General features: G+C 40.3%; 1 protein-coding gene across 2 annotated transcripts; it reads left to right on the top strand.

The window, feature by feature from the left end:
- The first annotated feature begins 2220 nt into the window (after positions 1–2220).
- On the top strand, positions 2221–21247 carry LOC131222869 (uncharacterized). 2 transcript variants are annotated; one of them, XM_058218099.1, is made up of 10 exons: positions 2221–2669; positions 2787–2849; positions 9273–9354; positions 9503–9577; positions 9857–9935; positions 10124–10163; positions 20114–20217; positions 20406–20475; positions 20770–20852; positions 20965–21247. In XM_058218099.1, exons 1-10 carry the CDS (start codon positions 2259–2261, stop codon positions 20993–20995), a joined length of 1038 nt encoding a protein of 345 aa, XP_058074082.1. In that variant the 5' UTR covers positions 2221–2258; the 3' UTR covers positions 20996–21247. The 2 variants fall into 2 exon arrangements, with proteins under 2 accessions (XP_058074082.1, XP_058074081.1); XM_058218098.1 differs by having other exon boundaries at positions 2222–2669; positions 20111–20217.
- Positions 21248–21283: the final 36 nt, after the last annotated feature.

The following is a 21283-nucleotide window of genomic DNA, read 5'->3' as shown; positions in this document are numbered from 1 at the left end:
AAATTCTGATTACCTCCCTTGGTGCTTGTGTTGAGGGCTTAGGCTGAAAATAGCAATTAGTTGGAATTGAAAGGCGTCTACTTGCTCCGAAAGGCTAAGGTACAATATGATCATTTTGTATCTATTGACATGGTTGTTGTGATTCATTTAAATAATGCATCCAAAAGCAGCCTTACAGGCATCTTTGAATGTACTGGATTTGAATGAAAGGATGCCTTATCTTTGTAACGGTGGGACCTCATTTTTGTGATCTAGACCACTAGCCTGTTGGTCTGCACCATTGGCGCACCATTTCCCACTACGGTGCACTGCCATTCAAATCATTAAAAAAACGAAATACAACCACATGTCCACTATATTGGCCCCTTTCACTTACAACCCCACTTCCAGGTGGGGGGCAAATTGAGATCAGTGTCCACTCGAGTTCTTGAACCTTGTCTGGTAAGGCTGGCACCTCTTCCTCCATCTCATAACACTCATTACCCGTTTTATTAAGTGTTAGACCCTCCATTCTATTCTAGACTATTCTATACAAGTTTAGTTATACTTTATATATATATATATAAAGAACTCTAAAACTTTCAAGAGATCTCTATACACCACTATAAGGGTCCAACCTACTCTCTATTGAAACAATCAAAGATTGATTGCTAGGATCATTCAATCCCCAAATAGATTTTCATAAATTGCAACCCTACTCCACCATATACAAAGAACACAAGCTACATTTAAAGGGAGCGGATATTCATATTTTAAAACATTCCTATTATAAAATCCTAGTTCCGCAAACATACATATATATATATATTAACACGCGCGCATGCGCGCTCGTGCACACACACACACACCCCGCCACACACTCATTCACCACCAATGGGTACTCAAACCCTTGACCAGGTGTTGAAACTCCTAAGAGCCTACAACCGGAGCAAGAGCAAGGACCCTAGTTCTGTAAACATGTGCTATATTAGTATATGTGTTCCCCCCTCAATTACTTTGTGCTCATGCACTACATTTTTAAGAAAATAGTTGTCCATGAGGCGTCATCAAAAGGCATTAATTGTCATGGACAAACTTACCAATTCGCTCAAACACAGTAAATGAAAAAAACATTCAAATGAGTTTTCCAAGGATCCAAACCAGCCCTAACATACAACGGTCTAGATCGTCAAGAAATTGGTCCCACCTCTGCATACATGTGACATCGAATGTTCTCATGTACAGGATTGACTAGTCTTAGATGGCACAGCCTACCAATGTTTTTGTTCTCCTTGCAAGTAAGCAAGACCACCGCCCAACCGTTCATTGATGGCACTCGACATATCTCATCCACAGGATAATCCTAGCCTTTGTACTCGTCGCTACAAATAAAATGGAGAGAAATACATGGTCCACCTTCAATGAACCCAATAGCAGTCTAAGCTTTTGGGAGCCCATGCAACCAGAAGCATTGCGGCGCTATCGTGATAAGAACGATTACGCCGGGCCGGTTCGCTCATCACTGGCCATTCCCCCAGACCGGATCGCGCATAGTCGCTAGTTTTAGACCTGGGCTCGACCTTTGGGCCAAGTTTACGGGTCCAAGCTGTAGCCGTACCTAGCCGGGTCGATCGGGCCGGGGCAGTCCAGCCCATTTCATTTGTCACGACTCAGGAAATCGTATTGCGTACTGAGTTATTCAGTACGCTCTTATCGTACTGAGTAAACTCAGTTGGGACCACCTTGAATGTATGTAGTCTATCCACGCCGTCCATCCGTTTTTCCATCTAATTTAAGGGTTGAGCCCAAAATTGAAGCACATCCAAAGATCAAGTGGATCATACCATTGGAAACAGTGGGGATAATGATTTCCACCGTTGAAACCTTTATAGGCCCCACAGTGATGTTTATTTGTCATCCAACCTGTTCATAAGATCATACAGACACGGATGAAGGTAAAACACAAATATAAGCTTGATCCAAAACTTATGTGGCCCTAAGAAATTTTCAACGGTAGACGTTCAATTCTACTGCTTCCAGCAGTGTGGTCCATTTGAACATTGGATATGCCTCATTTTTTGTCTCTATCCATAAAATTAACTGGTAAAATGGATGGACGTAGGGGATAAAATAGGTAAATAATGGTGGACCTCCCACAGTTTACTCGGTACGCTAAGCGTGGTGAGTTACTCACTACGCAATCCGCTTCCATTTTTCACCTCGTGTGCAAAAGACGCCGGTCGCGCACCATATCATCTCCCTCTTCGATCCCATCTCTGATGGATGCCCACGCACACGCCCACGACCCCCACGCCATGGCCCTGCCACCGACGTTCCCTCCTCCCCATCACCATCTCGACATGAAGCCACAGTTCCCTCCCCACCACCACCCTCTCCCTCCATCTCAGCCGTCCATCCCACCATCTCTCCCTCTCCAACCCCCTGTCCCCACCGACACCATCATTTCCCCCGCAACCGCGATCCACCACCCCTACACACTCCACTACCACCCGCACCCCCACCAAACTGCTGCTCCCGCGGTCTACATTAACCCCGAACAGCAAAAGATCCACACTCTCTTCGTATCAGGCCTCCCTGATGACGTCAAGCCCCGCGAGATCCACAACCTATTTCGCAGGCGTCAGGGTTTCTCTTCATGTCAGCTCAAATACACCGGCAAGGGCGATCAGGTCTCTTATTTTCTAGGGTTAGGGTTAGGGTTTCTGTCATTTTGAATTCCATGTTTCTTTCCCCCTTCTTTTTCTTTGAATATGATTTGTTTATTTGTTTTTCCCGCTTGTGTGTAGGTTGTTGCATTCGCTACGTTTTTCAATCATCAATCGGCTGTGGTGGCAATGAGTGCATTAGATGTCAGAACCGATACTGATTCTGAATTCTTTTTTATTTTTTCTTCATATTTTCAGATTTTCTGCATTTTTGCTGAATGCCTGGAAACTAATTACAATGCATATATATTTTTCAAGGATAGACTAGAATCATGAATTGGTTTTTCGCCTTTTAAAAAATTGTGACTGTACACATGGTATGGTTATACAGCAATCCAGATCGTCCAGATTGCTGACCGAACTGTGGATGAAGCATAACCTGAAAATTGTGCTGGGTAGATAATATGAAGGGTTTGTTTGGATGCCTGGAAAATCCTTATTGTAAAGGGATTACAGGTAAACACTTTACATGCAAGTGTTTGGGTGGCACATTTGCAGTCTGCCTGTAAATCGTTTCAGGTTGTAAACACTCTACAGTTTAACTCTTTTTTCTTTTTTCTTTTTACCTCCAAGCAAAAAGCCATTTTCAGCTTACAAGTGTTTACAACTGAAAAGACATTACACATGGTAGAACACAATGGTTGATATGCACTCATGATATATGAGGCCCACTGTGACGTGTACAGTACATCTAATTTGTCCATCATGCGCATCCCTTGATGCACTCCTACAGCCCCGAAAAGAAAAAAAAAAGAAGAAAAAAGCAACCCAAAGGATCATCAGATGGACCACATGAGAGGGACCATTTGGGATGGGACACCAGCCATTAAGAAGGTTGCAGATTGTGTGTGCCGGCCCACTGTGCATGCTTTGATGCTCTAGGGCCCCAAAAAATCTAGCCCTTTTTATGTGATTTGCAGGCTTTGGTGGGATTTGCTGCCCCAAGATCTATCTAGTGTGAATACCTACTTTAATACATTGGAAATACTTTACAAGTTAGCCAAACACATAATCTGTTTACCTATAAATACTTCATCACTTAAAAGTCAAACAAAATGGCATGTAAACAGTTTACACTTGAAACTCTTTTTAGGTGTAAAGTGTTTACAACCCCCCCCCCCCCCCCTTTTCCATTTTTTTTTTTTTTTAAAAGGAAAAACGCGATGTTTCCGGTTACGGGTAAAGTCTTTTTGACTGAAACTATATTATATACAGTAAAACATCATGGGTTGATACACACTCATGCTGTGTGGGGCCCACCCATTATGTCTGTAGTGCATCCAATCTATCCATCATGTACGTCCCTTGATGCCCCCAAGAAAGTCAGACTAATCGTCAGATGGGCCACACAAAAGGGAACATTTCGTATGGGACACGTGTATGGGGTCCATTGTAATGGGTGTAGACATTCAATCCATCCAGCATGTGCATACTTTGATGCTTTCCTAGGGCCCAAAAAAACCAAGACATTTCGAATGTGATTTGCATATTTTGGAGGGATTTACCGCCCCAAGTTCTATTCGGTGGGAATACCTACTTAAAAGTAAACACTTTGCAAGTTAGCCAAACACGATCTGTTTACTTGCAAACACTTTATTTACTAATTACTAGTTAAAACCCGAACAAAATAGCATGTAAATAGTTTACACTTGAAATAATTTTCCAATGTAAAGTGTTTACAACTTAAAAACTTTATAGGCATCTAAATGACCCCTAACCATCTGATTTTTCCCATTTTCTATGCTTACCTAAGATGCCACCTAACCAACTAACTTGGGACTTGAGCAATGCTTTGCTGATTGAGAGGACACTACCCTCCAATGTAGCCAAAAAAGTGGGGGAAGCATACGGCTGACCTGATGTTAAGAAACTGTAGTGATGGGGTTCCTGTTAGGAAAACCCATCTATTAGGTTTTTCAGTAGTAGCCTGTTACCTATAAAGGTAGTTATGCAAGGTTTGAATACTGGTAGCAGGCTATCAGCTCCCTTACTGTCAAGACTTTTGGCCAATGCATTACAGGCCTTATTGGCCAAACATTTTTTGGTAAAAAAATTCCAAAAATACTGGACAGAACATATGTGCATAGGTGTGTGTCTGCATACAGAAAAACACTCTTGGACATTATTTTGTGGATTGAGGCTCACTACATTGAAACACAACAAAAGAAAGACGAATAAACGAAAGAAGTGATGGTTTAACTCTTCTAATTATTTCCAAAATGATGCATTCCACTGTGATTCGTCAATACCATTCCAATCTTGTGTTTTGATCCTCAAAAAGGGCCTGGATCTTGGAAAATAAGTTTCTAAGCTTCCTTTGTGGTTTAAATGAAGAAGAAAGTAGAAAAACAATAGAACTGAAAAAAAAGAAGAAAAAAAGAGGACCTTTATGTCCATATGGGCATGTATCAATTGTATTGGCATGTATTGTTTTGTATCGGTGTTGACATGGGTCTTATGTCTGTATCAGGCCTATTGGCCAATATGGGGTGGTGCCAAGGTATTCCATAACAGTTATGTAAAGATTGTAACGGCCATTACTTATTGGTAATGTTGGTGCTGCCTGCTATGCGATATGGGGTTGTAATAGGTACCCCAAGAACTTCTGGCGGTAACCAGCCGTTACAGGGTGTAACGGTCCAATGTGACTCTTATTTTATTTTTTAATACATAAAAAAGGGAGTTGTTTTGGGTTGAAATTACACATTTCTTGGTGGTTTGTGTTTCTTAGAGTGTTGGTAAGGCAATTTCGTTTGTGGGTGCATTCCTAGGCCATTAAAACTTGAAATCGAATCGGTTTGGATGGATCAAAGCTCGATTGGGCTGTTTTGGGAAATTTTGAAAAAACGTGAATGCCCTTTTTTTTGTGATTTATTGTTAGAAACAATGAAATTGAAGATGACAACATCGGATCAACCATATCTTGTTAGATTTGGTTTTTTTTTTTTTTTTTTTGTGTAAATATGCCGTTTTTTTACAAAAAGAAAAGAAAAGAATAAAAAAGGGTAATTTTTGTATTTTGATTTTTGATTGTTAGAATACATTTAGAATGTTTACATATATAGTCACATGCATCAGATCAATTGTTTGAATGCCCTTTTTATAGTTTTAATTGACTTCTTTTAATTTCAGTTTGATATTGGATTGGAATGAATAGTGATAGTTTTAAAAAATTAGAGAAAATGTTTTTTTTTTTTCAAATTTGATGGTTTATGGTTGGAATGCATGGACAATGATTGCATATACAATCACATGCATTAGGTCAATTGTTTGAATGCTTCTTTTTATATATATATATATATATATATATATATATATATTAATCGGGTTGAGAAGTCCCATTCTTCACTTGAGAAGGGGTTTAGAGGTCAAAGGTAGAAGGGGGAGTTGTGCTAAGAAGAAAAAGATAAAAGAATTGAGCCCTTCTCTTGAGATGGTGGTGGCGGTTTAGATTTAATGGCAAAGCCTTTGGAGAAAGGTCATTGCTAGCAAATATGGAGAACTGGAAAGGGGTTGGACTCCAAGCAGTTTTACAAGGGGGCAGGGTTCTTTTATTTAGATGGCCATTTTGAAGTTTGAGGATGGGTCGAGAGGAGTCTGAGAAGTTCCTTTCCAAAGGTGTGATTTGAGATTGGAACAGTGTGAATAATAAGGTTTTGGGAGGATCTATGGGTGGGGGTTTGGATGTAGTGTGTTGATTCCCTTGTCTTTACTCTCTTTCAGAGAGGAACATTCTCGCTAAAAGGTTGTTATGAATATTTAGGTCGTAATTTGGTGTAGTGTGTGCCATTCAAGAGCAACTTGTGGCGTTCGAGTTTGAGGAGTTGGAACTCCTCCAAGGTCTTCATGATGTTAACCTTATAGGGTAGGTTTGTGAATTTGGGCTCACGCTTCTTGTGGAGGGCTTTTTTTGTGGGTAAACGAGTTATGTAAATCTCTACTTCTTATCACCCACCATAGTCCTCCATGTGCAAAGGTTTGGGGCTCTTCTTCTCCATCGTGTTAAAGCATTCTACTTCATATCCATTGTCTTGACAGATAATTTTATTTCCTTTTTCTCTCAATAAATTTTTTTTGTTACCAATCAAAGGAAAGATTTTTGTACCTTATAAGGTATTTTGAATACAAAGGATAAGAATCCACATACATACTTCTGATTTGTCTACGCCAAAAAATTGCTCTTAAGTATTGTGCTCCCTTGTCCAAGGGTTTGAATATATTGAAATTGCACGTGGAGGGCCCATAGGCTATGCTCGGAAGCTTGACAAAGCTAAGGAATAATGGCTATGTCCTATAGCGGGGGTGATTAGGACCAATTAAAAATTGTGACTTTTTAAAAACACAATTACTTACTTGAGGCCATATTCAAATTAAATAAGGCAATTTAACTCTAAGGCTTCCAAGCCAATAGAGGGTCCAATCACATAGACTACACAAGATATGGTAATAAAATAACTAGTCTATAAACATGATAGTGTACATGTGTGTGTGGGATGTGCTACTTATCAACTCCTAGCATTCATCTAATCATACATATATATAATTAAACATTTACAACATAAGCATAATTAAACAAGTGCTCAAATAACAATCCCAAATACAGGCATGTATAGTGGTTCAGTTTCCCTACTCCACTCTCGACGGACGCACTCAACTCATAAGTGTATTGGATTTCACAAGGATCGGCTCCCACAAGAGACTTTACATAGTTTTCTATAGGCTCGCCACGAACCTCGGTCCTACACGAGAACCTATTGATGTACACTCCTGCCGGAGGCTCTCACAAGAGACTTTAGTTGGTTTTCCTTAGGCTAACCAACAACCTTAATCCTAATCCAAGGACTTATGTTTACTCCTGCCAGAAGCTCTCATGGAGACTAACATGCATGCACCCGTGTCTGGTAGCCTACACAAGGACTTTGATTTAGGCCGTACATAAGAGCTAATGCCCTACACAAGAACTTAGTCGAGTTTGGCAATTCAAACTTGTACACTCAATCCTACATAAGGAATGAGTGTATACGGACTCTTACATATGACAACTTGTCGGATTGAGCCCCTTTTGTAGCGCCTTTTGGGGTTGCTAGATTGATGCTTTCATGTGCTTCAATCAACTCCCATTTGTTGCCTCGATCATGATGCCGATGCTTTGCCAAGACTTTAGCTATAAGATCAAACACCTTGCATGTGATGCTCTGATGCGGCGACCAAGATGATGAGAGGTTGGATAGAATCTCATATAACTAATGAGAAGTCGTAGAGCCTAGGAGATTCTACTTTATGAACACTCTAGAGGTTGATAGACACTTGGGTTTGCCAAGAGAAATGGTGTGTAAACTCTAGAGAGGGCTTGGGATCATGGTATTCTTGTAGAGGAGCTTGGAATGTTCATTAGAGTGAAAAATCACTAAGAAGAGAGCATGAATCTCAATGGGATAGAGCCTAGGAGGTTTGATAGAGCTTGGGATGTACTAGGGTCTCTAGAATGTCAATTCATTATTTTCACAAAGATCTAGGTGCTAGATTTATAGGAAAAATGCTCCAATGGATGTATAATAGCTAGTCTTCGATCACACTGAGTGGAGGTTCGGTTGCACCGAAGTATGTTCGGTCGCACCGACTTTGAAGTTTGGTTGAAACGAATTAGATAGGAAAGCTGTTGGACAGATTTGGGCCCTTTCGGTCGCACCAAATGTGGGTTTGATGGGACCGAAGGTTGCTGAATTTGTGCGATTTTTCTAGCAACTTGGGACCTCTAAAGTCAATCTAAGGATGATCAATTTTAGCTCCTATGGCTTAAGGGATGATCAATAAAAGATTTATCTATTAGGTTTAAGATCATCTAAAGGTTTAAGGTCAGGGTCACCAAGGCACCACGTTTTACCTGTTCTTCGCTTCTTGATGCTTTACCTTCACTTATGTCTTTGGTCTTAAGCTTCCAAGGGTTCAACAAACTACATGACACAAGGACTTACATGATTGACAAATAGGGTGCATAAATCAGTGTACTAACATATATAATTGTCTGAACATCTTTAAGCATTTTTTAGTTCTTGGATGGGCATCTTTGGATTAGGCAAGAAGCAATGTGAAAAACTGTGGGAAAATTGCCTATTTAATACTTAAAAAACCGTTTTTTGATGATTATAAAATTCCATTACCAGCTCTTGATGTTCCTGATTTGAGGATAGTCATTTACTTCAATTAAGAACCACACATTTTTTCCCCTCCATTTCTGATTTTGAAGGGATCTTTCTAGCCTTCTATTTTTGCTTTGTTTTCCATGTGTGCACAAATTCACACATTGTTCTGATCATCCTGTTTCGATGAAGCCCATCCACCAATGTTGAACCTATAATCCACTTCAAGTTATTATAAGTTTGTGTCACATTGACATGTCAGGTTGAGCATTATACTTGTACCTATGTTTGATGTTTCAACTTTGTGTGCGAAAACCATGGTTGCCAACTCCGTTCTAGCAGTTATGTTGACTAATGAGCATAGCTACTGTATTCATTGGTTATGTTATTGTTTTGATGTTGGTCTCTTCTGATGGTCCTTTTTCAGGGTGTAATTTTCGACCCCCAGACTGGAGCTCGTCTGCATGTTGAGCTGGCCAGAACAAATTCACGGAGCAAACGCCCACGAGGTACATCAGTATCTCTTTATATTCAGAAGTTTCTACACTGCTCAAATTAGTAAAATCATATTTCTGGGTTAGCTTGATAGCTGTTGGATTTCAATCTCTAGAATATCTCATAAGAAAATCAAAATAATGTGGTCTTTTTTGTACATAGGGGGTGAAGCCTATGCAGTGATTGATAAGAGAGTTAGAATACCAGATGATACTCAAGAAAGCGGGAGTAATGACGGTAATGAAATCTGTACATCGCGGATTTCAATGGAAGACAAATACCATAGTGGCTTTTGTTGGTTGATTTGTTATGGTTGGATCTGTTCTGTTGATGAGGCACTGTTGAATGCCAAATATGATATGCTTTATTTTTTCAAGATGTATGGTTGTTAACATTGTGCATCTCTTTCTCCTTTTCATATGCCTTGAGCTGAGATTTTCCCAGCCTAGATTTCACTAGAGAGACACTGTCACTGGAAGCTCACTGGCACATGTTTTGGCACATTTGCACATTCAGGAGATGGTGGATCTGATGAACCATCCGGCACTGATAATCCCGATTCGAGCAACAAGGGTGCTTTAGCTGCCACACAGAGGTTCAAACGCAATTCAGAACACACAACAATTGTATTAGATTAATGGATTTCAGATATTTGTTCATAGATGACTAGATATTATTAATTCATACTTCTCCATAGAATTCTGCAAGTTCTTCTCCCCCCCTTTCTTTTGCGTTGATCACTTCTTCTACATTTTGCTAACTATATCTTATTTGAATTTTCAGTGGTGAGATGGCTGGTGATCTTGATAATGCTCCATTGAATGTAAGTGATTTGGGATTTTGATGTATCTTGGCTATTATAATTCTGTGTGATTCTGTATTTTCATTTTATTCAATATTCTGATGTCTTGTTGGTAAAGCTGTTCCCCTCTCTATGGATGCTGTATTTTCATTTTGTTCAATATTCTGATGTCTTGTTGGTAAAGCTGTTCCCCTCTCTATGGATGTGGGAGATGCTTAGAACCCTTATCTGTAATGGAGTAACAAGAGCGAAACTAGTTATTTCAGGGTCTGGGTCTATCTGGTTTTAAGAGGGCAGCGATATGGGCTACTTTTTATTGCATGTGCTCATCCTGGATAAGATTCAAGAAATCCAAAATTTTAGGATGGCATGCAGTTTATAGTTACGAGGCACGGAAGGAACTACTTTTTCTTATCTTTATAGAAAAAGGAACTACTTTTTCCTTTCACGCTGTTTGCATGTGCTCATCCTTTCATAGTCTGTCGGTGATAATGAGTAAACACTGCATTACACAGTGTGTTTGGTTGTAGCCAAATTGTGGTTGGCTGGATTTCCAAGTCAATAAAAATGTATTTTCCAAATAGGGCAGCAGAACGCCAAACCTACATAAAGTGAGCTTCCATTTTTCCTGCATTTTTACATCCCAAATCACTAGTGAGATGTACAGGAAGGTCCAGAACATATCTTACTTGCATTGTGGTGCTTCTTTACCCCAAAGGGGTGGCTTGGCCTGTCTTGACAATTTGGAGTTTGGTCAGATCAATGTAGAGGATGTAGACTGGGTGGAACGTCCAATCTAGGGGTTTTGAGGTGCATGTAGCTAGTTTGGGAAGTATTGAGGTTCCTGGGCTTGATGGCTTCCCAGTTGCATTCTTCCAAGTGTTTTGGGAGACTGAAGGAGAATTTGGTTAAGATCATTCTGGATTTTATAATTGTGGCAGGATTTCAAAGGACATGAACGTCCTATACTCACCCCCAGCAAGGATAGTGTAGCAAGGTGTTCCGTTACGGTATCGGTGGGTGTAACGGTGCCCACCGTTACCGATACGGATACGCCCCGTATCGGTCAATACGGGGTGTGTAACGGTGTAAAAAAAAAAAAAGGTCAAAAAATTATGGAAAAATATCCATTAAATCTGGAATATTCTAAATATTCCAAATATGCATTCATTTATAATTTGGAACATGTTTACAATGGTGTAACAGTCCACTCTTTGATAAGAATGCTATATCGGGTTGTCTGATGGATTTATGAACCTGACAACCTGGAATTAACTGCAATGCTTTTATATTTAGTTTTCTAACTATATAATATCTATATAAATTTACTATAATGAATGTAATACCAAAACATCTTATATTTTCAAGTTTTCCTTTTATTTATAGTGCTAGTGCATTGTATACTTCGTGATTCACATGCATTTCATTTCAACATATAGAGTTTAGGGACTTCTGTATCCTATCATGTAATTCATTTACCTAACAATTTGATATCATTTTCCTTAATAGATCTTTTTAAAAAATTAAAATTAAATTGGGGTAAATAGTTATGTCAATTCGGGGTTAATTAGGGGACCGTTTGATGCCCTAAACTAGCCTCAAATAATGCAATCTATTGGCACTTATCCCACTAATGGATTGGTGGACATTTATTGGACAGTGAAAAATGAAAAATATCAAATGGTCCTATTTCAAAAAACAAGTGTCTGCAAACTAATAGTGAAAATTGTTGAAATAATTTAATTTTGGGATTGCGACTTAGCAACAATGGTCCCAAAATTTAATCAGTTAATTTTGAGTTGATATATACCTCATGTATAAATTTTTAGGGCCATGTACGTTGGGTTCACTGGATTATGTATTATATATACATGTCATCCATCTGTTTGGTCAACTCATTTAAGGGTATTGGTAAAAAATGAGGTAAATCCAAATCTCAGGTGGACCACTAGTGGGCTAGGCGGCCACCTCGATTTATTTGTATATCCATGCTATTAATCCGTTTTGCCAACTCATTTAAAGGCATGGTCTAAAAATTCAGGTAGATCTAAATCTTCGGTGGGCCACTAGTGAGCATGCCTTTAAAAGTAGGACCCACCTCAATGCATTTGTTGTATATCCATGTGGTCCATCCTTTTTGCCCGCTTATTTCAGGGCATGGACCAAAAAATGAGGCTGATGCAAATCTTAGGTGGATCACAAAATAAGGATTTAATTCCCACCATTAAAATTTTCTCAGCACATTTTATTTTGGGATCAAGCTGTTATTTGTGTTCTCCCTTCGTCAAGGTGAAGGTCCATGTGACCTCATCAACAGGTTGGATGGAAAATAAACATTATAATGGGCCCCAAGAAGATTTTAACGGTGGGCATTCAATCCCAATTGCGTGGTCCAATTGAGATTTTGATCCCTTCATTTCAAGGATCATGCCTTAAAATGAACCTGAAAAATTATGGATGGCATAGATTTACCATACATAAATCAAGGTGGGCCCCACCCCACATAATAAAATAGTGCGTTTGCACTATGCAGCATATACTACAGAGTTTTTTAAAAAAAAAAACTGCGTCATTTTTTTTCTGGAAAAAGAAAAGGAGAGGGAAATGAAAAGAAAAGAGGGGACCGAAACGAGAGAGAGAGAGAGAGGCAGCAATTGCTGCCGCAGCAGCAGCAACGCCGCAACCCAATAATAATAAGAAGAAGAAGAAGAAAAGGAAAAAAAAAAAGTATGTTGTTTTTTTTTTTTCCTTCCATTTTTCTTTAGGGTTATGGCCTGTAACGTTTGTTACGGTACCGTAACGGCCGTTACGAACCCAAAAAACAGAGGTGCCCTATTTCAGGGTCGTATCGCGTAACGGTTGATACCGTTACGTATTGGCCGTTACGGCCGAAACGTAACCGATATTGAATACCCTGCAGTGTAGTGCGCCTGAAATTTTTAAAGCCAATCAGCCGAAGTGGTGGTTCGTACAAAATCTTGGCTGAGATTCTTGATACCAGGCGAAAGCTGATATTTTAGGAGCCCCATATGCCCAAACATACATGGTATGATGGCTGTTTGACCCTTGATCTGATCAAGAAATATGTATGTAGAGCGAGCGAACTATGAAATTGCCAGACCTCCCAAAGCACCATACCAGAGAATCGTCCACTCTAGGAGCGAGCACGATCCCTTGCAAAAGAAACAAGAGGCAAATCGAATTAAATCATCGAATTCATAATTATCCAAAACCCTCCTACACTGGGCAAACCCAAACCCATCCCAAGTTCATAACAGAGAAACACCCAACAACAAAAATATTAGCCATTGGACAAAGATTCGCTAGTGTAAGGAAGAAGATCTAAGAGGCAAGTCATTGCACCAAATATCATCTCAAAATCTAATCCTGGCAACACCACCCCCCAACAACAACAAAACTATAACCCTTAAACACCTTGGGAGCTACCTGCGTCGCAACCTTCCAAAGGAAGGAAGCTCGATATAAGGAAGAGTCTCTTGTCCACTGCCTTCTGGGTAAGGGCCATTATTACTCTCCACTACTTTCTTCCGCTAACTAGAGGCCTCAACACTGAACTGCCAGAGACCCATTTGACCAACAGGACAAATTTGACAACCTCTAACCTCCTGAGCTTAGCTCCCCCCTCATCATAGGGACGACAAACCTCACTATAGGAGATGAAATTTAGCTTTCGAAGCCCTATCCTGCCAAAGGAAATCTTGACGTTACTTGTCAATACGCAAGATGACCTTCTTAAGGCACTGGAATAGTGACATAAAATATAAAGGGAGATTGGAGAGGGATGATTTGAAGGATAGCCTACCCCCTTAGGGAGAGGAGCTTGCTCGTTTTGGCACTTAGCGTTCTCTCCATTATCTCCACCACCTTATCCCAAAGATGGGTGGCCGTTTTACCAAGAAATCTGCCTTTATATAGATTAATATTCAAACATGAAACAACCTCAAACCATCTAATAGAGGTCCTTGGATTAAACATGGAAGAGTCGGCTGCCTCGCAAAACAAGATTTTGTCATTAGAAAATTGAAGCTGACTAATCAACAGGGAAAGTTTTGGACTAGAAAGCCCCATGTAAAGATCCACAAATTGACCCTTAGGTAGCAGTTTATTGAGGGCTTCTGCAACAATCACAAAAAGGAAGGGCGATAGGGGTCCTCTTCCCTAAGGCCTCGAGAAGCTTTAAAAAAACAAAAGGAGACCCATTAATGAAAACTGAGAAAGTAGCCAAGGACACAACATTGAATCCAACAACTCCATTTCCCCCCAAAACCCATCCGACCTGAGAAATAATTAAGAAAAGACAACTTCACATGATCGTATGCCTTCACGAGGTCCAATTTCCAAATCACACCACGATAACCCGATTTGTGACAAGAATCCAAATGCTCGTGGGCAATAAGAGCGCTATCAATAATCTGCCTACTAGAAATAAAGGCGTTATGAAATTGGGAGACGACTTGGGGAGCACAACCCTTAATTGATGGCTCAATGTTATAGCAATGATTTTGTATGGACTAAGGAGAATAATAGGCCTGAAGTTCCTCAGACAATCTGCACCTTCAAGCTTATGAATGATGACCAAAAAGGTACACCCAACTCTTTTGGGAGGGAAGCTGAATAAAAAATTCCTCCACGAATGCCAAAATATCCGATTTAATTAGCATATAAATGGATTGGGAAAAGGCCAATGGGAAATCGTCAGGCCTCGAGGCTGTCCCTACCTAAAGCCCACACGACCTCCTCTAATTCATCAAGAGAAATAGGCACCTCCAGATTTAATGCCTCGATAAAAAGAGACTTAAAATCCAGATTGTCCAAAAGAGGTCTTTCCCGGCTCTCATTTGAAAGCAACTTATAATAAAACTTAGTAATTGAGTCACAGATAGAATCCTTATTAGAAACCTTTCTACCATTAATCATAAGGTAGGAAATGCAATTGGATTGAGCCTGGGCATTGCTATTTTGTGAAAGAATTTGGTGTTTCTGTCTCCTTAAGCCAGATGACCCACGATCTTTGATACCATTTGATTTCCTCCGCTAAAAGCCTAACACAATAGTTAGGGGACAACTTATCTTTGAGATCTTTCTCTGCGAGGGACGACAAGCTGCTTTCCTCCTTAATGCCTTGGTCTTGGATTTTGCTAAGTAAAAAGTCCATCTCAAAGACTCAAACTCCCTTTGGGCAAAAACCTCCCATTTTCAGGAAGAGAGCTTAGATTTCAACAACTTCAACTTCTTGAATAAGGAGAAACCTGCCCGACCCACAACATGGAAGGAGGACTACCACTCCACAACGAGATCTTGAAACCCCTTGACTTCTAGACACACCAACTCAAACCTGAAGGGCTTAGGACTTTGGTTGATCTCCTCGGCTTTTAAAAAAATAAGACAACGACTAGACACGAGCTTAGGAAGACCCTTTTGGCGAGTAAGGGGAATTTCTCAACTCACCCAGGAGATAACAAGAACCTAGGGGGGTCGTGACTGTTCGACCAAGCAAACTTGATACCACCATTGGGAGGTCCACCAGATCATACTTCAAAACCCAATTTGAAAAACCACAAATGCTACTAGAAGCCATGACACCAAGGTATTTCGTAATGGTAATGGTGGCCATTACCATTACCATAAGGGTTGTAACGATCGTTATGGTCTCTTTTTTTATTTTAAAAAAAAAAAAAAAAAAAAACTCAAGAAACTTGTAGTGGCCCCATAATGGACTGTTATGGGGTCCTTACAGCCTTTATGGGGAGTGTAACGGGCCATTATGAGGTTTGTAATGGTTGTTACAGCCCCATAATGTGTAACAGTTGTCACCGTTACCTTTATGGCTCTGTAACGACTGTTACCGCACACCATGTCTAACACCCCATGCAACTTCTCGTGAACAAAGTGGACAACATTGAAGTCACCCTCAATACACCACAAGAGATGCCATTTATCGAAAATCGACGACAACTAGATAGAGGGGCAGAGAGGATGGTTGAGATCGTAGACACTCGAGAAAACCCATTTAAATCCTAAAGACACCTCCCGAAAGATGGCAATCAAGAAATGACTGACCTAACTTTCCTCTTTACACCATAGGCCAAGATTCCACTTTAATAGAATAACCTTGGCTGGCCCAATGGAGTCGAAGGCCTCCTGTGCCACTCCTCAGCGACCCCAAACAGACTCAACAAGGCTCCTATCAACGGACTAGAGCTTAGACTCCCGATGATTAATGATATTGGCCTTAGATCTTTTACACATGTTCTTAACTTAGACATGCTTTTGGGGGTATCTTAACCCTTGGACATTCCAAGTAAGGATTTTCATGAGGGAACAATCCTCACCCCTCTTCCTTTTTTTTCTTTTTCTTTTCTTTTTTGTTTCCTCTCTAGGAATCCCCTCCAACTGACCCCATATTCCACCCTCAAGATTCATCAGTTCCCTACACCCCTTAAAAGCCTGAGGAGACCGATTGTGGAGGTCGGCTGAAGCAAGCTGGATACATCTTTCTTCCACCATATGAAAAAGGGCAATGTAATTGATGCAGAGACATGTGATGACCTAATCCTAGATGCATGTATAATTATGTTAAAGAATATTCAAATAAATACATTAATCACCTAAACCTTTTCAATCAAAGAGATTAAGTAAATCTCAACACTAAGATGAGGTCATTCCGTTTGGATCATGCCCCTTAGCATAAAATCACGTAAACGGTAAAAATGGAGTACATAGGGATATGAGGATATCCCAGATCTAGCATAAGTCAATCTACGGTCAAATTCGGATCTAATTTTACTGATTAATCATCCCTCTTTTCCGTTCAAACCAAAAGGGGGACATCCTGGGAGGAACAAAATGAGTGAAAAATGAAGGGTTCGAGATGAAGAAAGTATAGGTCTTTTGTCATCAAAAGAAAAGAAGCGGATGATTCTTATCTTTTCCTGCACTTCGAAGATATAGAAAGAAGGAAACCTGAAATCAGGTGGAATTCTCAACACCTAAGGGTCAATCCTGACACTCTAATATCTTGATAAAAGAGGAATAAAATATACGAATTTCTATTCATTCAATAATAATTAAAATAGGATTTCTCACAATATATATATAAGCCATAGAAAAAGTAAAAGTGCACTAAAGCCCCTGAAAACAAGAAAAAATAATAAAAAGATGAAAAATAAAGAAAGTGCAATAAAGCTCTCGAAAAGGGGGAAAAAAAAAAGGTCTAAAACTAAAACACCCGTGTGGTAGGGTGTGAAATCCGACCCATGGATTTGTGGTCAGGGTGCGGTCATATTGCTCTTGTACTCGTAGCGCGTCAGAAAGTGGGTCCATCCACATCAACTCCTCCGCTTCGGTACTCTGTCGGCGACGCCTCCTCCTCTGGTACACTCTAAAGGGTGCACCATTGATGTCCGCATTAGTAGTCCTCCACCTTATCCCCAAAGACAACCCCGAAAAGTCTACGCATGACACAGGGCATCCCTCAAAATCCTTTTACTATCACAACCTACATCGAAACTCTCTCAATGAATAGTCGAGGAACACATGTTACTTGGGGGGATGCCAACATCATCTAAGTTGAGGGGGGGGCGCTCAAGTCTATACATGTGCGCGCGCGCGCACACACATATGGGGGGTGGGGATGCTAACATCATCCAACACATCCTCTCAAGTCTATACACGTGCATACACACACATTTCCCACCGGACTGTAACTAAGCAATTTATGGTCTCTTGCATTGATTTGCGCAGGTGGGCCCCATCATGGTATGTATGTGAAATACATTTGTACATTAGATGTGTCAACCCATGTTAGGCCTCGGTCCCAAAAGTCAGCCCTATCTATCATTTAGGTGGGCCACATGAGTAAAAATACTGAAGGGGAATGCCACCCTCCAAATTGTTTCCCTTCATGTGGCCCACTTGAATTACAGATAAGGCTTTTTGGGCCCTGGGCTTAAATTTTAGTTTGGCGTGTAATGGTTGGAGTTGATTTGGGAAACACATGATGGTGGAGTCCACCCAAAGTGGACGACCCTTTTTACGTAAATGGCTTTTACATCGACGGGGATTGTGCAGTGAGGTACTCACCACCCTTTACTGTGGTGTGAAGACTCTATGGGCCCACTATGATGTGTGTTTTATGCATGCCTTCCATCCGTTTTTCTGGATCATTTTAGTGTGAGAGACCAAAATTGAAGTATATCTGACACTCAAGTGGACGAAAACAGTGGGAATTGAATGCCTACTGTTGAAACTCTAGTGTGGTCCACTTGAAAATTGGATATACTTCAATTTTGGTCTTATGCCCTAAAATAATCTGGAAAAATGGATGGATGGCGTGGATAAAACATGTACATCGCAGTGGGCCCCAAAGAGTCTTCACACCATGATAAAGCGTGGTGAGTGCCTCACTGGTCCACGTAAATGCCATTCGCTAAAATTTTAGTTAAGGGATGGTCTCGTTGGGGTGGGCCCCCCCATCATGTATTTTCAAAATCCACTCCAACCATTTGTTAAGTGGCCCAATATTAGGCCTAGGGCTGAAAAACCAGCCCCATTCATGATTTAGGTGGACCATAAAATTGAAAATGGTGTATAGGGCGACACTCACCCCTAAAACTGTTTCCCTTGGTGTGTGGCCCACTTGAATCACAAATGGGCCTGGTTTTTTGGGCCCATGCCTAAATTTGTGTGTGTCATGTACTGGTTCGATCAAATTTCACATAACCATCACGGTGGGCCCTGTAAAAATCAACGGTGCACGCCTCTCTTCCAATTGTTTCTTTTGGTGTGGCCCACCTGAATCACGGATAGGGTTGATATTTAGTCCTTGGGACTAACGTGGGGTGACACACCTGTTGGTCGGAATGGATTTCACATAAACATTGCAGTGGGGGCCACTTGAGCTGTCCACCACTTAAGACTGCACTCAAGGTCCCATGCAGTCTGGTACACACGCACACACACAAGGTTTCAAGTCAAATTGGTTGGATCTCAAGTTATGGTCCACCCAGTGGATAACTTAACTTATTGAGTGCATGGGACAACCAACCTTTACGATACTGGCTATGATAGCCAGTACCATCTCTTTTTCTTATTATTATAAAAAAAATTCGAAAAACCTATATCGGCCTCATAATGAACCATTATAGAATCGTTATGGCCTTTACGGGGGGGGGGTGGTTTGTAACGGCTGTTACAGGTCATTTTTTCCGTAACGGCCATTGCAACCCCGGAACGTGTAACGGTTGTCACTGTTACCTTTACGTAACGGCTTTTACAGCCCCATAACGGCCGTTACGGCACACCATGGTTGATTCCAACCATGTGGACATGTGAAGCAAAAAAGTCATTTGGAATAGGATGATTTTAAAGGATTTATGTGGGATTTTCATTGGGTTTTTAGGATTGTTTCACTCAAAATACCCCAAAAATAAATAAATTTGTTAGTTTTTTGCTCTGGCTGTTTTTCCTAGTGTTTCCTGTGGAGATGTATCACATGTATTAGGTGCGGTTGATCATTAGCAATCACCAGAAACAAGAATCATGAAATTCCACTGAGATCTTGGTGCTATGATTTTTTATTTTTTATTGTGTCGTACGGCCCTTGTTTTGGGTCTTTTTGCTGAGATTTCCTAGTGCCATCATGATCTGATGTTGTGAAATGAGTTGTACATTAAGGATGGTGATTATTTAGTTGTTCTTCTTCTGTGCTTTGAGGGTGGTGATTATATAGTTGTTCTCTTCCTCTTCTCCTCTCTTTTTTGTCTCCCTTCTCTGGGAACTTGCCAACATATCCTTAAATAGGGATTTAATTTTTCAGATGCAATTGGATAAGTCTGACATCTTTGTTTTTCTTATCTTCCTAACTGCCATATATTTTAAGCATTAAATTTATGTGCATGCATATTCATGCAACTTGATGATTCACATGCTACCTTCTGCTGTCTCAGAAAATGGAAAAGCCAACAGCAGGGGATATACCTCCATGTTCCACTTTGTTTATTGCAAATCTAGGTCCAAATTGCACTGAAGAAGAGATCAAGCAAGTCTTATCTCAGTGAGTGGCTTGCTTTTATACGGTTTTGATGCCTTAAAAATGTTTATTTTGCCCCATAAAGGGCTTTGTGCCAGGGCCTTACTCTGTCAAACAGTACATTTGTTTTGTTTATTCATCTTTTGAAGTTAACCTTTTCTCGACTGCTCTGGTTCGAAATGTTTGATATTCCGAATTCTTGCTTTTGCTAGATATACCGGATTCCATACACTTAAGATGCGGGCAAGAGGTGGAATGCCAGTTGCTTTTGCTGATTTTAAGGTGCATTACTGTTTGCACAACAACTCAATAACTAAGTATCTAACTCTAATACATCCCTTTTCTTGAAGTGACATTTCTTAAGCAACTCTGGTTTCAAGCATATACATCCGATGCAGTAACTTATGGTTATTAATGTTTGTGTGGGGTATAATTATCTAAACTTACCATTGAAAATAAAAAGTCCAATTGGGTCTGAATCCCTAAACGACACACTTTGTGTGAATTGAATCATAATGTGCATGTATGAATTTAAGCTAGTTTGCTTGAAGGAGCCAGAAATATTGTTGTTTGCAGGAAGTTGAAAATGCCACTGAAGCTATGAACGGACTTCAGGGAAGTTTGCTGGCATCATCCGACCGTGGCGGCATGCACCTAGAGTATCCTTCCTACCAATATATACTCAAATTCCTATCATTTGAATTTATGTTTTACACTTTCTTTTCAAAGAAATGCTGCTAACACAGTTATTTCCTGACTGGGATTCTTCAGATACGCAAGGTCTAAAATGAGGAAACGCTAGGCGAATTATGCTTGCAGAAATGAGTTGTCTTTCAATTGCGGTAGTCTTGCTTCTCAGTTATATTTCTCATGGAATTTTCGAAACCCAAGTCACCAACATTGGTGAATTGCCTGTTTGCGCTATATGAAGAATACTTATAGATGTTCATAAAGCTTACATGTGTAGTCCTGCCTTCCAGTGTTCGAAATATCGGTATTGCTTTACGTATCGCACCCTTGGGATATAGATAAGTATCGGTTATTGCACAAGATATATCGTTTGTATCAGGTAATTTATTGCACTTTCTTG

This window comes from Magnolia sinica, chromosome 13 (genome assembly GCF_029962835.1).
Source record: "Magnolia sinica isolate HGM2019 chromosome 13, MsV1, whole genome shotgun sequence".
Taxonomy (NCBI): domain Eukaryota; kingdom Viridiplantae; phylum Streptophyta; class Magnoliopsida; order Magnoliales; family Magnoliaceae; genus Magnolia; species Magnolia sinica.
This window is presented reverse-complemented; position numbering and strand designations above follow the sequence as displayed.

Excerpts from the sequence above, each read along its gene's own strand:
- LOC131222869 (XM_058218098.1), top strand. The coding sequence starts at position 2,259 with ATGGATGCCCACGCACACGCCCACGACCCCCACGCCATGGCCCTGCCA. Across the intron at positions 9,578-9,856 it reads AGAAAGCGGGAGTAATGACG|GAGATGGTGGATCTGATGAA; the intron begins GTAATGAAATCT and ends TTGCACATTCAG. Across the intron at positions 20,218-20,405 it reads ATCAAGCAAGTCTTATCTCA|ATATACCGGATTCCATACAC; the intron begins GTGAGTGGCTTG and ends TGCTTTTGCTAG.